At 33.5% G+C, this 19,274-nt stretch overlaps 1 protein-coding gene and 1 pseudogene across 1 annotated transcript; both read left to right on the top strand.

The window, feature by feature from the left end:
* The first annotated feature begins 44 nt into the window (after positions 1-44).
* LOC128041162 (uncharacterized) lies at positions 45-4,538 on the top strand (annotated as a pseudogene).
* A 13,510-nt stretch (positions 4,539-18,048) lies between these two features.
* LOC105768457 (heterodimeric geranylgeranyl pyrophosphate synthase large subunit 1, chloroplastic) lies at positions 18,049-19,274 on the top strand. Its single transcript, XM_012588374.2, has one exon. The coding sequence runs from the start codon at positions 18,119-18,121 to the stop codon at positions 19,043-19,045; it is 927 nt and encodes a 308-aa protein (XP_012443828.1). The 5' UTR covers positions 18,049-18,118; the 3' UTR covers positions 19,046-19,274.

The raw sequence follows: 19,274 nt of genomic DNA, 5'->3' as shown, positions 1-19,274 counted from the left end.
CAGAGCAACCTCTCCTCCAATACTTTTACGAAGGTTTGAAGCCCATGGAGATGAATATGGTAGACGCTGCTAGTGGAGGAGCATTGGTCAACATGACTCCCCAACAAGCGAGAGACTTGATCTCCACGATGGCTGCAAATTCTCAGCAGTTCCGAGCCAATACTGAACCCCCTAGAAGGGTTCATCAGCTAAGTAATTCAACCTTAGAGGATAAAGTTGATAGACTTACTAATATGATGAACTCTCTTATTGCAGAAAAAACAAAGACAGCTCGGTTATGTGGAATATGTGCTACACCAGATCATGCAACTGATGCATGTCCCAGTTTGTATGATGATACCACGGCCCATCTGGGTGCTGTGGGAAATTTCCCTGGGCCACCACAAAGGCAGTACGACCCCTACGCTAATACCTACAACCCAGGGTGGAGGGACCATCCTAACTTAAGCTATGGGACCAATCCACGAAATAACCAGCCATACCAAAATCGATTTCCGCAACAGCCACAAGGTTCAGGTAATTTTCTAGAAACCATGGTCAATAAGTTAGCAGCTAATGTTCTTGATTTCCAACAGCAAACTCTTAATTTCCAAAAAGAGACGAAAGATTTCCAACAGAAAACCGAGGCGTCCATAAGAGAGTTGACCACATCGATTGAGAAATTGACTTCTCAAGGGAAGCTACCGTCACAAACAGAACCAAACCCTAGACAAAATGCAAATGCAGTGACGTTGCGAAGCGGAAAGGTACTGGAACCAATTCCTGACAGGAATCTTGCCCAAGAAATTACCCAGGAAAAACCCGAAAAAGACGAACAGGTCCGATCGAAGCCTCCATTGCCTAAAATTCAACCTCCATTTCCAGAACGATTCAACCAGTGTCGAAGAGGTAAAGAGGATAAAGAAATTCTTGAAACATTTAGGAATGTCGAGATCAATATTCCGCTGTTGGATGCCATCAAGCAAATACCGCGGTATGCTAAATTTCTTAAAGAGCTTTGCACCAACAAACGAAAATTAACAGGTAATGAAAGGGTGAATGTTGGTGAGAATGTATCCGCAGTGTTACAGCGAAAAATGCCGGCAAAATGTAAGGATAGGGGCATGTTTGTAATACCATGCAAAATAGGCCATTTGGGAATTAAAAAGGCTATGTGTGATCTAGGGGCTTCTATAAATGTAATGCCGTATTCTATTTATGAATCACTTAACGCGGTTTTTGACAAAAGCAGTGTTATCATTCAATTGGCGGACAGTGTCATTGTGCATCCGTATGAGTACTCGAGGATGTTCGGTAAAGTTAACGATCTTATTTTCCTGCAGATTTTATGTGATCAAAATGGAGGAGGATAGCACTCGGATCTTGGATCTCCTGCTAGCTCGACCGTTCCTTAGTACAAACTAGTACTAAAATTGATGTTCAAGTGGAACTCTCACGATGGAGTTTGATGGGGAGATCGTAAGTTTAATGTCTCTGACGCCATTAGCCATCCAAGTGAAATATTGAGCGTAAATTGTATCGACATAATTGATTCTTTGGTGGAAGAGAATTTCGAGTCAATTTATGGAGATAATTCTGAACTTGATGAAATTGAATTTGTTAATGAGTTATTATCTCCAAATACTAAACTATTACCTTCTGTTATACAGGTGCCAGAGTTGGAGTTGAAACCACTTCCTGAGCATCTGAAATATGTATTTTTGGGGAAGGGTAATACCCTACCAGTCATAATCTCCAATAGACTCTCCACACATGAAGAGGAAAGTTTGGTTCATATACTAAAAAGTCATAAGGAGGCGATTGGCTAGACCATTGCAGACTTAAAAGGGATAAGCCCTTTGACGTGCACACACAGGATCTACTTGGAGGAAGACACGAAGCCGAGGTGAGAGGCGCAAAGACGGTTAAATCTGAATATGATGGAGGTAGTAAAAAATGAAATAATCAAGCTTTTAGATGCTGACGTAATTTACCCTATTTCTGACAGTAGGTGGGTAAGTCCGGTTCAGGTCGTGCCCAAGAAAACGGGTGTGACAGTAAAGAAAAATGCTGAAGGTGACTTGGTACCTACCCGAGTACAAAATGGGTGGCGCGTCTGCATTGATTACAGGAAGTTGAATTCATACACTAGAAAAGATCATTTCCCTCTTCCTTTTATAGATCAAATGCTTGAAAGATTAGCCGGAAAAACTCATTTTTGTTGTCTTGATGGATACTCAGGTTTCTTTCAAATTCCAGTCGCACCGGAGGACCAAGAAAAGACCACTTTTACATGCCCATTCGGTACATTTGCTTATAGAAGGATGCCATTCGGTCTTTGCAATGCGCCGGCCACCTTCCAAAGATGTATGATGAGTATATTTTCTGAATATGTGGAAAAAATTATCGAAGTTTTTATGGATGATTTTACTGTATATGGGAATTGTTTTGATGAATGCCTTAAAAATCTAACGATAATTTTAAGTAGGCGCATAGAATTTAATCTTGTCTTGAATTATGAAAAGTGTCATTTTATGGTAGACAAGGGTTTAATTCTAGGTCATGTTGTTTCATCTAAAGGAATTGAGGTCGATAAGGCCAAAATTGATATTATAAATTCTTTGCCTTATCCCTCCACTGTGAGGGAAATTCGTTCTTTTCTTGGCCATGCAGGTTTTCTGGCGCTTCATAAAAACTTCTCAAGGTAGTTGAACCCTTGTGTGAGTTGTTGCGAAGGATAAGAAATTTGAGTTTGGCCCAAAATGTAAGGAGGCATTTGATACACTTAAGAAAAGTTAGTCTCCGCTCCTATAGTACAACCACCAGATTGGAAATACCCATTTGAAATTATGTGCGACGCTAGCGAGCTTGATGTAGGAGCCGTGTTGGGGCAAAGGATAGACAAAGAACCACATGTCATATGTTATGCCTCGAAAACCCTAGATGCTGCGCAGAGCAACTACACCACTACGGAAAAAGAACTCTTAGCCGTTGTATTTGCTTTAGATAAATTTCGACCTTATTTATTGGGAACTAAAGTGATTATTTTTTCTGATCATGCAGCTCTCAGGTATTTGATCGCGAAGAAAGAAGCAAAACCGAGGCTCATTAGGTGGATTTCTTGCTCCAAGAATTTGACATTGAGATTCGAGACAAAAGAGGATGCGAGAATTTAGTGGCTGACCACTTAAGCAGAATAAAAGTACCTTTTGACAACATCCCTATTAAAGAAGAATTCCCTGATGAGAGCCTATTCTCGACCGAGGTACGTCTCCCATGGTATGCAGATTTAGTAAACTTTCTAGCCACGGATTATTACCCACTAAGGTAGCACGCCCGTGAGGGACAAGCTTAGACGCAACGCTCGATATTAAATTTGGGATGACCCATACTTATGGAAACACTGTTCAGACCAGATAATACGAAGATGTGTTCCAGAAACTGAGGTAACTTCTATCCTTAATTTTTGTCATGCTGAAGCTTGTGGAGGTCACTTTGGCCCTAAGCGGACCGCTCATAAGGTGTTAGAATGTGGGCTATATTGGCCCACAATTTTTCGAGATGCATATAACTTCTGTAAGTCTTGCGATAGGTGCCAACATACAGGTAACATCACTAAACGAAATCAAATGCCCCTTTCCCCGATTCATGTATGCGAAATCTTTGATGTATGGGGTATCGATTTCATGGGCCCATTTATTTCTTCATTTAGCAATGTATACATAATTCTTGCAGTAGACTATGTTTCTAAGTGGATAGAAGCAAAGCCTACTCATAATGATAATGCCAAAACTGCTATGGAGTTTTTAAAACAAACTATCTTTTCCAGGTTTGGCACACCTCGAGCCCTAATCAGTGATCGTGGCACCCACTTTTGTAATAAGGTCATGGAGGCACTGTTGGCAAAATATGGAGTCCACCACCGTATAGCTACGGCTTACCATCCCCAAACGAACGGTCAAGTCGAGGTCTCAAACAGGGAAATCAAGACTATTTTGGAGAAAACAGTTCGTCCTAACCGAAAGGATTGGAGCCTTCGGCTAAATGATGCACTTTGGGCCTATAGGACTGCGTATAAGGGACCGATTGGTATGACCCCGTATCGACTTGTTTTTGGTAAAGCCTGCCACCTTCCAGTTGAATTGGAACATAAAGCCTATTGGGCCATTCGACAGTGTAACTTGGAGTTAGAACCTGCAGGAAAGGCAAGGAAATTAGACATCCAAGAGTTAGAAGAAATTCGTAATGATGCCTACGAAAATGCTCACATTTATAAAGACAAGACAAAGTTGTTTCACGATAAGAGAATAGCTCAGAAGCATTTTTCAGTAGGACAAAAAGTTTTACTTTATAACTCTGTGTTAAAGTTATTCCCAGGTAAGCTTCGATCACGATGGCAAGGAGCTTTCGTTGTTACTAAAGTGTTCACACATGGAGCGGTTGAAATAGAGAGTGAAGAATCTGGAAAGCAGTTCGTAGTCAATGGCCAGCGGTTGAAGCCATTTTATGAGAATTTTCAAGCCCACACGGTTGAGGAAATCCATTTGGAACCACCATAGAACCAATAACGGCGTCGAGCTAACGACGTTAAACAAGCGCTTGTTGGGAGGCAACCCAAATTTTATTTTTATTTATTATTTTTCTTTACTTTATTTATTACTTTATTTTATTATTTATTACTTATTTGGATATTAATCAATTTTTCTTCTTTTGCTTAGAAAAAAAAATGAAGCAAACCGTTAAGCAACACTTAAAGCGCATTGAGGCATGACTTGAAACCTTTGGCCAAGAACTCCACCAAGCTCATTGCCATCATTTGTGATCACACGGGGAGTTTTTCTAAACTTTTTCTACCTATTTATTTCTTTTCGTCCACATTGAGGACAATGTGCTTTCAGTAGGGGGGAGGTACTCTTCGTTATTATTTTCATGCCCAAGATTTTTACCAAGAATTGCCTACTGTTTGTCCTACAAGCATGATTCTTGTTTTCTGAGAAAATTACGAATTTTTCATAATTGATGCCATCTCCACTGTTTTATTTTTATTAGAGTAAAAATAATTGTGACTCATAAAGTTAACTCTATCTTGCTTTTCGTAAAATTGATCAAGTTTAAATACAAAGTGGACACTTAATATGATTGCATGCTAAAATATGTTGATGACTATTAAGGTAATTACTGAAACTTATTTTTGACACTTGATTATTATTATTATTTCTCTAAAGTCCTCATAAAAAAAGTTATTATTAATATCATTTAATGTTCCGTGGTTATGAGTGCAGCTTAAAAACGTGACTGACTGAGTAACCGGGGTAGGGTGCTTGGGTTGTCATCCTATTTCGCGTCAAAAGGTTGTGTGACGTGTTAGATAAAACTCCGCTAACCGGAATTAATTTTTAAGAACATGTTGGGCTGAGTAACCGGGGTGGGGTGCTTGGTGTCATCTCTTCAGCGTCAAAAGGTTTCATGTGTTCTTAAGAAAATTATAATAAATTAGGAGTTTGTCAATGAGTAACCGGGTGGGGTGCTTATCATCTCTTCAGCGTCAAAAGGTTCAAGATATTCCTAAAGCATAAAAAAAGAGAGAAAAAACAAAAGAAAAAGAAAAGAAAAATTTTGGGACTAAAGGAGGAAACAAATAGAGTGTCTTGGTAGGTTTGGTAATTTATCTAATTTTCATTAAATAATTCAAGTTGATTCTAATTTTTGTGTGTATTAATTAGAAAACTTTTTCTATTTTACTTAAAGCAAGCCTAGGGTTCTCTTTATTTTCATATGCATTTTTGACTGATTTTTATAAAACTTTGGAGTTGTATTTCTTTTATGGCAGAATCTAACTTTCACAGTAGATAGGAACCATACTTGAGGGCAAGCATGGGCTAAGTAGGGGGGATTTGATAACACTCTAGAATAACGTATTTTTATATATTAATTATGTATTTATTCGAGTATGATCCTCGCTAATTTGAGCTATTTATGATCTTTTATCTCATAGGGACTAAATTTGAAGCAAAAGCAAAATTAAGGGCCAAAAGCGTGAATTTAGAGATAAATGGGCCAATGTGCGACACAAGGAAAAGTTGGTGCCAAAAGTGCAAGCATGGAGGACACAAGGGTTGAAATGTAAAAAGAAGAGATTTTATTTTATTAAACTCTGTTTTAATTATATTAGGATAATTAATATTGAGATAATTATTAAGGATTATTTTAGGATTTTATTTTATCTTTATTTATCTTCAATTAAATGTATTTATCTTTTAGGAATTTAAGTAGAATTAGAATATCTCCCCTAGCACTATAAATAGGGGGTGAAGTGACTCAAAAGGAGCCCATCTTTTCTTTTTCTGTAAACACTCTCTCCCCAAAAGTCTAGGATTTTATTTTTTCATATTTCTTTTCAATAAAATCTTTATTTTTATTTTATTTATTTTCTTTTCTACCACAACCATGAGCCACTAAACCCATCTAGCGAAGGTTGTCAAAATCCCCAAAAGGGTTATTGAGGCTTAGAATCCGTACTTAGCCTTCTCAACGAGTATTCATCGTTTCTCAGCACTACGGGTGACGCTTCCGTCCATGTCCCTTAAGAAGTAAGCTTTTCAACGTATGCAAAGGCGACCGCTTTGTATGTTTTGGGAAGGTTGCACAGTCGGTTCGTTAGCTTACTGCGTCAGAGGTTGGCGAGCCCAAGAGACAAAATGGCGGATTTCCCATTGAGAAGCGTTGATCTAGCATAAGACGATCCCACGAAGCGATTGTTGGCTAGAGTCAGTTCCACCAAATTGTAAGTCTAAATCATTGAGCTGGTGGTCGAGGCGTCCTCTTCCACTATAAGCGGCTTATTCGGTTTGGGAAGGATCATCTAAAAGCGAGGATTTAACCCAAGACGGAACGAGACAACTGGAGGTGGAATCTCCCATAAGAATTTTCTTTCTCTCAACTCTATTTTTATTTTTTCTAATTTTCAATTCAATATTCTTAATTCTGTTTTTATTTTATTTTTCGTTTCTAGATCCAACAATTTAATTCTTCTATTGTTTTTATTTTTTTCAAGAACGCAGGTTGTCTTGGGCAAGACTCTGCCTGGGATATCACGAAACAAGATATTTTGCAAGTCCAGTCCCTGAGGATTTGACCCTACTTCCCTTTTACTATTCTTTTCATTATTTATTAGGGATAGGATATTTTTGGTGCTTTCAACGACCGCATCAGTTAAATTGGTCAGTTTAGTAATTTTCAGTTTGAACAGTTCAATTGGTCTATTTGGTTCAAAGTAAATAAATTTTTTAAAATAAAAAAATTTAAAAATAATATAAAATCTGGTTCTACCAATTTTTTTAACTTGATTCAATTGATCCGTATCTATTTCTGAGTCAAACAATTTTTTAATACTCTCCAACTAATACCTCGATATGTTTTTGATCCAACCGACTGATCTAGTCAGACATCACTTATTTCAAGCTCACAAAAAAAAAAAGATCTAAAATAGACTATACCTGGATTATCAGACAAGCTGGCCATCAAGTTTGCAACAGAATTTTGCTTCACAAAAATGTGGTTGATTTTCACCTCCACATGTACACAATAATTGCCCTGTCAGTCTCAAGTATTATTAGGGTTGGAAAAAAAAATCAAGAAATCTAAAATACATTTGAATAAATAGAAGTGTTCAAATAGTCGGTTCAGTTATTAATTGAAGTACTCGAAATGTAAAATTTTTCATCGTTAACTGAATTGAAAATTTTTCAAATACATTAACCGAAGAAATCCGATTAAACATAACTAAAATTACCTTACTTTTACGTTTATACCAACACTTTAATTAATATTCTTATAAGCCGATTGAGTCTTAGCTCGATTGACTTAGCCGTTATTGTCAATACAGGAAGACGTGAGTTCGAGTGTGCTGAAACGTATTATCCTCTTATTTATGAGTAGTTTTAAGCATTGTGCTCAAAAAGAGCAGATATAATCAGAACGTTAAATAAAAAAAATCTAACATGTAATCACTTTCAAAATCTAAAATGTGATTTCTACTTTATAAAAAAATAATTAAGTAGTAGTATTTAAGTATATCTTATGATCAATTTTTCTTTTTGTTGATGTTGATACCCACCTTTTATATTGAAATCCATTATTAAGGGTGAAGGGGTGATGGCCCATTTGATTCACGTGATGCACATGAATAACATGTTTTTAAAATCGGATTGATAGTTAAATTGGTTAACTTATTAATTTTCGGTTTTAACAATTTAATTGGTCTATTCGGTTCAAAGTAAATAAATTCTTTTAAATGAAAAAAATTATAAAAAATTATAAAATCTGGTTCTACTATTTTTTTTAACTCGATTCAATTGATCCGTACCTATTTATAAGTCAAACAATTTTTTTATCACTCTCCAAAGCAATAACTTGACATGTTCTTAATCCAATCGACTGATCCAGTAGACATCACTTATTTCAAGCTCACAAAAAAAAAAAAAAAAGTGATCTAAAATAGACTATACCTGGATTATCAGGCAAGCTGGCCATCAAGTTTGCAACAAAATTTTGCTTCACAAAAATGTGGTTGATTTTCACCTCCACATGTACACAATAATTGCCTTGTCAGTCTCAAGTATTATTAGGGTTGGGAAAAAAATTCAAGAAATCTAAAATCCATTTGAATAAATAGGGGTGTTCAAATGGTCGGTTCAGTTATTAATCAAATTACTAAAAATGTAAAATTTTTTAACCGTTAATCGAACCGAATTTTTTTTCAAATACATTAACCGAATCGAAATATTTCGGTTAACTGAATTAACTAAAATTTTTATTTTTTTGTCTTTTGGTTAAAATAAGTATAAAACATATAAAATATATATTGTTAATGTTTATTTTTTAATAGTTTAAAAAATATATTATACATACTATATATATTTATTTCGGTTAATTATCCGATTTCAAATCGAATTAACCGATAATCAAAATTTTAAAAAATCATTAACCGACCTTCGACCGAACTAAATTCGGCTATTGGCCGATTAACCGAATTAGATCGATTCAGTTGATCAATTTAGTTTTGACCAAACTATGAACACCCCTATGAATAAGTAGTGTTTATAAGTTAAAAACTATAATTATTCTCATCAAAATGAATAAACTTTATTTTATGGAATAATTATAAATATCCGAAAATAGTAAAAATAACCTAAATAAAATTAATTTTCAAAAATATTGTATAATAGTTACTAATTATTTTTATTTTCTTTGAAAATTTAATTTTTAAAAATATTTATGAAAAAATTGAAATTTTACTAAATAAAATCTATAAAATAAAATCATTTTGTTAAATAAAATTCAAAAATCCAAAACCCAATATGAGTATAAAAGCTCGAATAAATATTAGTATTATCCAACAAACCAAATGATTATAAAAGTTAATGACTAAGAAAATCAACAAACTAACCAAGCAATCTCTCGACTCCTCGCACTCAATGAACTGAATTGGTACAATCAACTAGGCTTTGATCTCTAATTTTCCTACCTTTCATTATGTTTATTGGTTACAATCACTAACATACATTTATATCATCAATTCAAGCAAGCAATAACACATTCACTCACAACGCATTAAATATTGTGGAGTGTGAGTCGCATTTCGTCTGAAATCAAACAGACGTTCCTACGAGCCGATAGCGACGTCACAACATGGCGACGTGTTCCCTACTCAATTGGGTTTCTTCTTCTAATTTAACTCTATTATCTTTTCCTAGTCAAACTCTAATAACTTTAAGATATTCTAATGAAATTAAGTTGCGAATTTTAGCCTATAAATAGGGCTTTTAGCAATCCTAGAGATTTTGATTCAATGATAAAATTAATTGAGTTTGTGAAAATTTTGGAAGAACTTTGTATTATTTCGGGTTTCGAATTTGTTTGTTTCTCCATCTTGTACCCACTTTTTTTTTGCCCACTTCGGAAAAATTTTTTTGTGTAAATATTTATATCCAATTTTTCTCGTTTTTCATTCGTGTTCGTTGCTTACTTCGGGTTTAACACAACAAATATCTACTCACATCATCATCAATTTACACCACTAATCGCTAAGCATAGCTACTTCAAACTACAAAAGTTCTCTACAAATTTATAAAAGCTAAGAATGAAGTGAAAATTTTCTTCCCTCTTTGATTTGCAATTGACAAGAAGTATTTATAAGTCCTCTTCTGAATTTAGAAAACGACCAAATTCTCTTTCATTAATCGAGAAATTTCATAAAATCGTCGCGACGCAAATCCTTATTCGTCGCGACGTTGTCGTAATTTCCTACAATTTGTTGATTTCTTCAAACTCGATAAGCAAATTCGCAATGTTCTACTTGCTACTAACTCTTTTCAACCTATACATCAAGCTCAAATGAGATTAAAACATCCTAAACACTAAAATTAACTAAAAATGGAAAAAAAATTAAATTCTAAAACATAAAAAACAACATAAACATAGAAATTCTACTTGAAAGCAAGCACTAACCCAGAGTGCAATTAATCCAAAATAATATAGCAAATAAGATGCTGTCATGACCTACCAATTCTTTCTTTTAAAATTTTAATCTATATTACTTTTTATTTAACTCATGGAATAAGTTATTAGATGTTTTTTTTTTCACCGATTGAGTCTTAATTCTATTAATATCAGTATTATTGTCAACGCGGGAGGACATGGGTTCGAGTGCATTGAAGCGCATTATCCTTCTATTTAAGGGTTAGGGAGAGGGGCTATGAGTAGTTCTAGGCATTGTATCAAAAAGAGCAAATATAATAAGAACCTATAATGAGATTAATGTTAAAAAAAGATGTAAATTATGAGTAAAAAAATTAAACACATAAATTCATTAGATAAAACAATACTAAATGCACGATAGTTATTTATCATGATTTTGTCATCAACTATGAGTTACTATCGAGTTGATTTGTGGCATCAACTCAATGAACAATATTATTAATATATATAAGTGATGGAGATAATAAATTATACATATTAAAATCAAAATGTATAAAATATATTAAGATAAAGTTTTAATAATTTAATTGGCACGGGTTCAAGTCCCATCTTATGTATATTTTTTAATTGGTTTTCCTAAAATGAAAAACCTAAAATACCCTTGAATTATATAACTTTTCTAATTACGAAAGGACATTTTCGTAATTTTTTGACTAAGTTGGTGACTCGATTGAGAGTGAAACTGACTCAGTCAGGGGCTTAATAAATATTAAGTATATATATACAATTGATGAAGATAATATATTGTGCATATTAAAACCAAAATGTATAAAAATACATTAAAATAAAGGTTTAGAATTGGCATAGGTTCAAATCTCACCGTATGTATATTTTTTAATTGGTTTTTGTTAAAATGAAAAGACTAAAATACCCTTGAATAATATAACCTTTTTTTAATTATGAAAGAACATTTTTATAATTTCTTGATCAAGTTGGTGACCCGGTTGAGGGTGACACCAACTCAGTCAAGGGCTTAATAAATAGTAAGTATAGATATACAACTGATGAATATAACGAATTGTGAATATTAAAACCAAAATGTATAAAATATATTAAAATAAAGTTTTGGTTTAGTGGTGAATTTAAAATTTTAGTAATGTAATTGACATGGGTTCAAATCTCACCATATGTATATTTTTTAATTGGTTTTTGTTAAAATGAAAAGACTCAAATAACCTTGAATAATATAACTTTTTTAATTACAAAAGGACATTTTCGTAATTTTTTGACCGAGTTGGTGGCCCGGTTAAGGATGATACTAGCTTAGTCACTGGCTTAATTAATAGTATAGATGTTGATCATGCATATTATTTGAATCAATACTTTCTTTGGGCTATTATTTGAATCAATACTCAATTTCTAAGATGAGGGTTCTTGTCAGGCATTCGTTTGGCACATGTTCGAATCGTGTTACCCCCATCTCCTTCCCCTAATATTGTATTAAAAAAGAGGGTTTTTTTTTTGGGTAAACTACATTAATAGTCACCCAACTATGGTTTTTTTTGTCACTCAACTACAAAAAACTACAAAATGGTCATCCAACTATGAAAAGTTGAAAATTGGTCACCCAACTATGAAAAGTTGAAAAATGGTCACCCAACTATTCATTTTTTTAATTTTTGATCATCCAACTATCTTAGATTTTTTAGTGTTTCCATTTTGCCATTAGCCAACCGGTCGCGGTGTCCACGGGTTGGGCCATGACTCGGTTTCAAAATATTTTTCAAGCCCAAACGGGCCAGCCTAACCCGCCCAAAAAACCCGTTTTAAAATTAAAAATATTAAAAAATATTTTTTATTTACTATTTTATATATTTTTATAATTAAATTTTCACCTAAAAATATTTTTATTATTATTTAAATTGAATTCAAGCCAATCCGATCCAGTTTAAAGTACAAAAATCATTTTCCAAGCCCAACCCAAGACAAGTCAAGCCTATTGGGTTGGGTTCCGGGTTCCTATCATTCAAGATGTTGCAATAATAACTATGTCAATTAAACTAAGATTTAATTGAAAAAACAGGTATTGAGAGGACTCAAATCTAATCTATTTTACTTTAAAACTAAAAAAATTCCATTGAATTTGGGTTTAATTGAATTGATTCGTATAATCACTTCATTTTAATCAGAGATAGGGAAGAGTTTGTTTTATTTAATTTATAAATAATTATAATTTTTGATAATGTAAAATACATATATTATTTTTAAAATAGTGAAACAAATTTAAAATTCTATGTAAAATTTATTTATTTTAAATGTCTTAAAGAAGTTATTGATTATTTTTATTTATTTGAAAAAAATTATAAATTAGTTTAAAAACAAAGAATAAATCGAATTATCATAAAACATTCAAAATATTTCAAAGAAATCCGATTAAACTGAACCAAAATTACCTTACTTTTACCATTATACCAACACTTTAATTAATATTCTTATAAGCCGATTGAGTCTTAGCTCGATTGGCTTAGTCATTATTGTCAATGCAGGAGGACGTGAGTTCGAGTGCGCTGAAACATATTATCCTCTTATTTATAAGTAGTTTTAGGTAGTACGCTAAAAAAGAGCAGATATAATCAGAACGTATAATAAAATTATTCAAAAAAAATTAATATTCATATAATTACTTTTAAAAGCTAACATTTAATCACTTTTAAAATCTAAAATGTGAATTCTACTTTATAAAAAATAATTAAGTAATAGTATTTAAGTATATCTTATGATCAATTTTCCTTTTTGTTGATGTTGATACCCACATTTTATATTGAAATACATTATTAAGGGTGAAGGGGTGATGGCCCATTTGATTCACGTGATGCACGTGCTGCCACCTAACAATGTCTTACATGTGGCACTTGGCACCGGCTTTATAAAATGAAATTTTACTTTTTTTGGCATAATGACTCTTTTGATCCTTTAACTTTACGAAAAAGTCATTTTAGTCATTCATTTAATTTGTCATCCTTTTTAGCCCTTAAACTTGCGTTTTTTGTCAAATCACCATAAAATAAATAGAAAAGTTGATACTACATACACGTAAATTGTCACGTGGATGACATGTCAACATTTAATTTTATATATTTTTAAAATTTTAAATATTAATTAATGCTAACATATTATCCATGTGTATCCCACGTGCAAATTAGCAAACGTTAACTTTTTTATTCATTTTGGGGTGATTTGACGAAAAATACAAGTTTAAGGGTTAAAAGAGGTGAAAAATAATAGGAAGGCTAAAATGACCTTTTTTTCGTAAAGTTGGAGGACAAAAAAGGCATTATGCTTTTTTTTCAACAGTTAAATTTTAGTCATTCCTTAAAACATATCATACATACTAAAATAATATTTTAAAAAATAAAATTCTTTTAGTATAGTTAAAATACTCACAATTGATGTAATTTTACATCTAGAAGATAAGTGGAAGATTTATTTGCAACATAAACCCTTTTACTATTTTATTGTTTATTATAAGGGCTTCCATCTTTTTCATTTACTAATTTAATCCTTATAGTTTTATAGTTTGTAACACCCCACACCTGGCCCGGATGTTGTGGCCGAATCTTGAGGAATTACATAAACTTGTTTAGAAACTCAAATATAACTCTTGAAAATTAGGTGATCTTAAAAAGTTAGTTTTCGCAAACCTCTTTCTAGTTTTTAGAAAATTTGAGTTTTAAGTTATTCATTTTATGGAAGATTGTTTAATTGGTTAATTTGTTTTGCAGTGGAAATTTTAGAGTACTAAATTTTGAAAACCATGACTTTAATTTGTGAAAACATATAACTTTGCAGTTACGATAAAAATATAAAACAACCAAATGAGAAATTAAGTCTAAAATAGTTTATAGTCCAAAAAGTCTGAAAAGTCCAGAATAATTAGAAAAAAACGTAAATTGTCTTATTTATTAATCAAAATATCAATCCGAGCTCTCGCACGCTGCTCGGTCCTAGGTTTGTTGATCACCTAAGAAGATGAACATAATTGGGTGAGCTTACAAGCTTAGTGTGTAACTCAGCCCATACAAATAGAACATATAGCAAAATCATGGAAAAATCATAGTGCGAACAGTTACAAATGCATGACATATCTCGCGATGCAATATGACAGATAGATCGATTACAAATATAGGTGCAATTACATATACATATACATATACATATGCAGATATAGATACAGATACAAATACATATACAGATCCTACTCCCATCCGCTACACACTAGCTTCGTCCATCTCTACACGCCAATTAGGGTAATAAATATCCATCCAACCCCATACACCATAATAGTGAGTATATGTCACTTTTCAAAATAGTGCAGTCAAGCTGCCAAAAATCATGTGGTAATCTACCAAAAGCAGATAAGTGTGGTCAAGTCACCAGAACAGATATGTGGTTTAAACAACTAGATAAGATTGATCATTAAACTGCCAACACTTCCTTCGTCACATAATTATCTCACCCCAATGCATATGCAATTACTAACTAGATACCCAGATACACACATTTCATACATGTTTTACGCATCAAAACATGCTAACATACTTTCAAAAGTTGCACATACAGAAACAGAATTTCAAATTTCATACATAAAGGTCATACATAACACATAACAGACTTTACGAAGTGGCTAACCTCAAAGCATACATCAAACACGGCTATAACTAATTTTTACTGAAAATGGGTCCACACGTCTGTATGGCCCACACGACCCACTTGACCCAACCCGTGTGGCCCACACGGCCTAACACATGGTCATGTGGCGTTAATAGTGAGTTTTTTTGGCTTCACATCGTTTGCTAATTTTTGGGATAGAAGGTACACACTTGGTCATTTTTTGATGCCAACATAACAACGAGGATTCCAAAACCTAAAACGACATTAAGAAGTGAGAATTATCAGTGATATGTTAATTCCAAATCACTAACTCGTCTGCAAACACTAATGTTTGGCCTTAACAACACTAATCAACCACTAACACAAACATTTGATCACTTACCTAATCAGAACCGCAACCCTACAAATCTCCTAAGTCGTCGACGATAAATCACGCTCCTCACAATCTTCCCTTAACATGATCAAATCAATTAGTCCATAAACCTACTTCCTTGTAACAATAGAATGAAATACTAACAAGAAGATATACGAGCCCTTACCGAACCTCTACAATATGCACAACCAACACCAAAGATAGAACCACGACAAAACAAAGGCACGAGATGGCAAAAGGAAATCTTTAGGAGAAGCAAAGAAAATTGGACTAATCAAGACTTACCATTTATATGCAACAAATTTGCAAAATTTAACAATTCAAGTTTAAGTATTTACCAACGGTTGGACTAACTTTCACTTTTTGTAAAGCACGAGGATTAAATTCTAACAAATTAAAATAGAAAGATCAATTTTTAAGTTTTTTTAAAAAGGGATTGTATTAATAATTAGAGCAGTTTTAAATTGTTCTAATATCACGTTTCGCACATATGGGTCTTTAACAATTAGCCATCTCTATAATAACTATCATCTATAACAACATTTCATTATAATAATCAAGTTTGTTGCAACTAGCCATAAATGGTTGTTTCATGCTTACGAGTGTGTATTTTTTGACTTTGTCAGTGTTTGTTGGGGTCGGGCCTAAACTATCATTTGTAGACATCCATTTGAAGATCTACGTTACCACCGAAATTGAAAATATTCCTTTGAAAATAAAGTTGTTCCCACTAAATCTTTCCTCCAACATAGAAAATTCTTGGTGGAGGATTTATGTCCACCATGCTCTAATTCACAAGAAGATAACCAACATCTACTCAGGGATTGCTAGGTTACTTGGAATATTTGGTGTTCCATTTCTGATTCTACCCAGGACCCCCATTCATGGTGTCAATTGGGATGACTGGCTTGTCGGTAACCTCTTTTCTAAGGTTTGGGATAGCAAACCTAAAATCCCTTGGAATGACCTATTTGCTTTTACCCTATGAGAGGTTTGGCTTACTCACAATGCTCTATCATTAGAGATTATTATCTTAAAGGATAGCTCCTCAATAGAGTTAATAGAAAGGAGTTACCCTATTTTAATCCAATGTCTTGGAAACCACCTCCAGTGGACTAGTTCAAACTTAACACTAATGGATCATCCATAGGTTGTCACAAAAATATATCTTATAATGATTATGTTATAATTTGTCTATTATACTAATTATATCTAAATACTAAGGGTGGGTTTGGATGGGCGATTCTATGCCGTGGGGTGCGGTGCAGTGCGGTCCGTTTAACTTACTTTTTGTCTTACACTACAGTATCACTACAGTATCAAATCTCACCTCCACTGCTATTTTTACACTAACCACATGTAAACTCACCACCCATCCAAACCCACCCTAAGTATATCTAATAGATATCTAATAAGTGCAAGGAATGTAGAATTAAATAAAAGGACTTGAAAAACTCACAGCCCATCCAAACTCTCTATTCGATTCGTTAGAATCCGATCCAAGAACAGGGATTACTAGTAAAAATATGATTTTCGAGAGATATAGAAAGATGCAAAACTCTATATTTCTATTCTATTTTTTCTCTATTTAATTTATATATACATATGCTATAGAGGAAGATAAAATTTGTTTTATTTGTCTCTCCAAATTCTAATTTCATTTCATAGAACGAAAAATTCACTTTTTATCTCATTGCTAGAGGTTTACTCATTAGTAATATTGGATAATAATAATTATCCACATAATTTGTTTTTCGACAATTCCATTTTTTGTCACAAAGTCAAAGCTCATTACACGGGCTTTGACTTTGATTATGATAAACTAACTAATTACCTTTTCACTACAAATTTTGATTCAAAGGAAAAACAAAACTGTGGAGTTAAACTAACTCATTTAGAACACCTTTTAAAGGATCACGTGGTATGATTGGATCGAATAAACTTTTATGGAATAAATATTCAGCCGCCTGTGAACCTTCCAGTATTGTTTTAGTCAATGTTTTTACATCTTTTGTTAATTTGGTTATTATTCTTTTTAACTAAATTTGACTATTAACTTTTAAAAGAGTAAAATCATTTTTAATAGAAATAATAATTTTTTAACGATGTTGGCATGACAACCTGCATGGTAGTCTAAATATACTTATATTGACATGACACTATTTATCTTATATGTATATCAACAAATAATTTAAAAATTATAAAATAAATTTAAAAATTAAAACAAAATACAGATGTATTGTCATTCGAGCTTTCATGTTTAAAAATTAAATTTTTAGTTACTATTTTCATTAGAAAATAATTCAACTTTTTGAAAGTTGATAGTAAAATTCGACTCTTTTAAAGATCGAGAATCAAATTTAACTAAAATAAATAAAACTAAATCAACAAAAAGACAATTAAAGTGATTGTATTTAATTAGTGATTTATAAACGTGATATTTTAGGATCTCACATGTCTAATAATAATTCCAAAATATAGATTAGAAAATTAATTCTTGAAAGACAGTGAGAGCCTTATATAATGGACCTCACCTTTCCTCTTCTTCAACAACTCCCATTATATACCTTAAGGCAATAACTTCACTGTCCTTCACATCCTCAAGCTTTTTCATCTATGGCGAAAGCTTTCTCCCACATCAATGGCAACCCAATGTTTTATTTTCCCTCTAGACTAAATCCCAACCGTCCATTTCCTTTGCTTTTGTCTTATAACAAGCCTTTGAAATGCAACCAATCTTATTTGGCCTCTATAAACGAAGACATCGAAGCGCATCTAAAACAGGCTATCCCTATTCGTGAACCGCTCTCTGTTTTGGAGCCCATGCACCATTTGACGTTCGCCGCCCCACGGACCACCGCTTCGGCTTTATGCGTGGCAGCTTGTGAGTTGGTCAACGGTCACCGGGATCGAGCTTTGCCGGTAGCGTCCGCGATTCATCTCGTGTATGCGGCTTCGTTCACCCATGAGTGTGCTCCACGGAGTGAAACCTCTAGGCCTACGTCCAAAATTCAACATGTGTATGGTCCAGGCATTGAGTTGCAAATTGGTGATGCGATGATACCATTTGGGATGGAGCTTTTGGCTAAATCCGATAATCCAGCCCGAAATGATTCAGATCGAATTCTACGTGTGATGGTTGAGATCACGCGTGCGATTGGTTCGGAAGGAATGATTTACGGGCAGTATGATGAAGTGGAATCTTATCAATCCGACAATAACAAGTCGAGCCACATCGAAGAAATCGAGCGTGTCTCCGAAAAATATGAAGGAACATTGTATGCTTGTGCGGGTGCTTGTGGGGCAATAATAGGAGGGGGAAGTGAAGATGAAATAGAGAAACTGAGAAAGTATGGTTTACATATAGGGAAAATAGAGGGGATTATGAATAGAATTGGAAGCAACAGTGACAAGGATTTGATGGAAAAATTGGTGGAGGAGCTGAGAAATTTGGCTAACAATGAATTGAGAGGGTTCAATGAAGCAAAGGTGAAAGCAATTTTCAACACACAATCTAGTTCATTTGATCTTTGTAAGCAATGATTAAAACGTGATATCTAAATGGGTCCAAATCTAAGTAATATCCCAAATCTAGTGCTTTCGTTGTACTAAAAATAAGTTCTAAAACATGTCCCTTTTTCACAAATGATGTCCTAATTTAGAATAAGAAAAATAATATTCAAGTTTTCAAAAAAAATTATTTCAATGACTCGTTTGGTTGACATGTATTATTAGTTTAATGGAAAGAAATTTTGAAGTGTCATTTGTCGAA

This window comes from Gossypium raimondii, chromosome 5 (genome assembly GCF_025698545.1).
Source record: "Gossypium raimondii isolate GPD5lz chromosome 5, ASM2569854v1, whole genome shotgun sequence".
In the NCBI taxonomy this organism is placed as follows: Eukaryota; Viridiplantae; Streptophyta; class Magnoliopsida; order Malvales; family Malvaceae; genus Gossypium; species Gossypium raimondii.
This window is presented reverse-complemented; position numbering and strand designations above follow the sequence as displayed.

Coding starts and splice junctions, on each gene's coding strand:
- LOC105768457 (XM_012588374.2), top strand. CDS start 18,119: ATGGCGAAAGCTTTCTCCCACATCAATGGCAACCCAATGTTTTATTTT.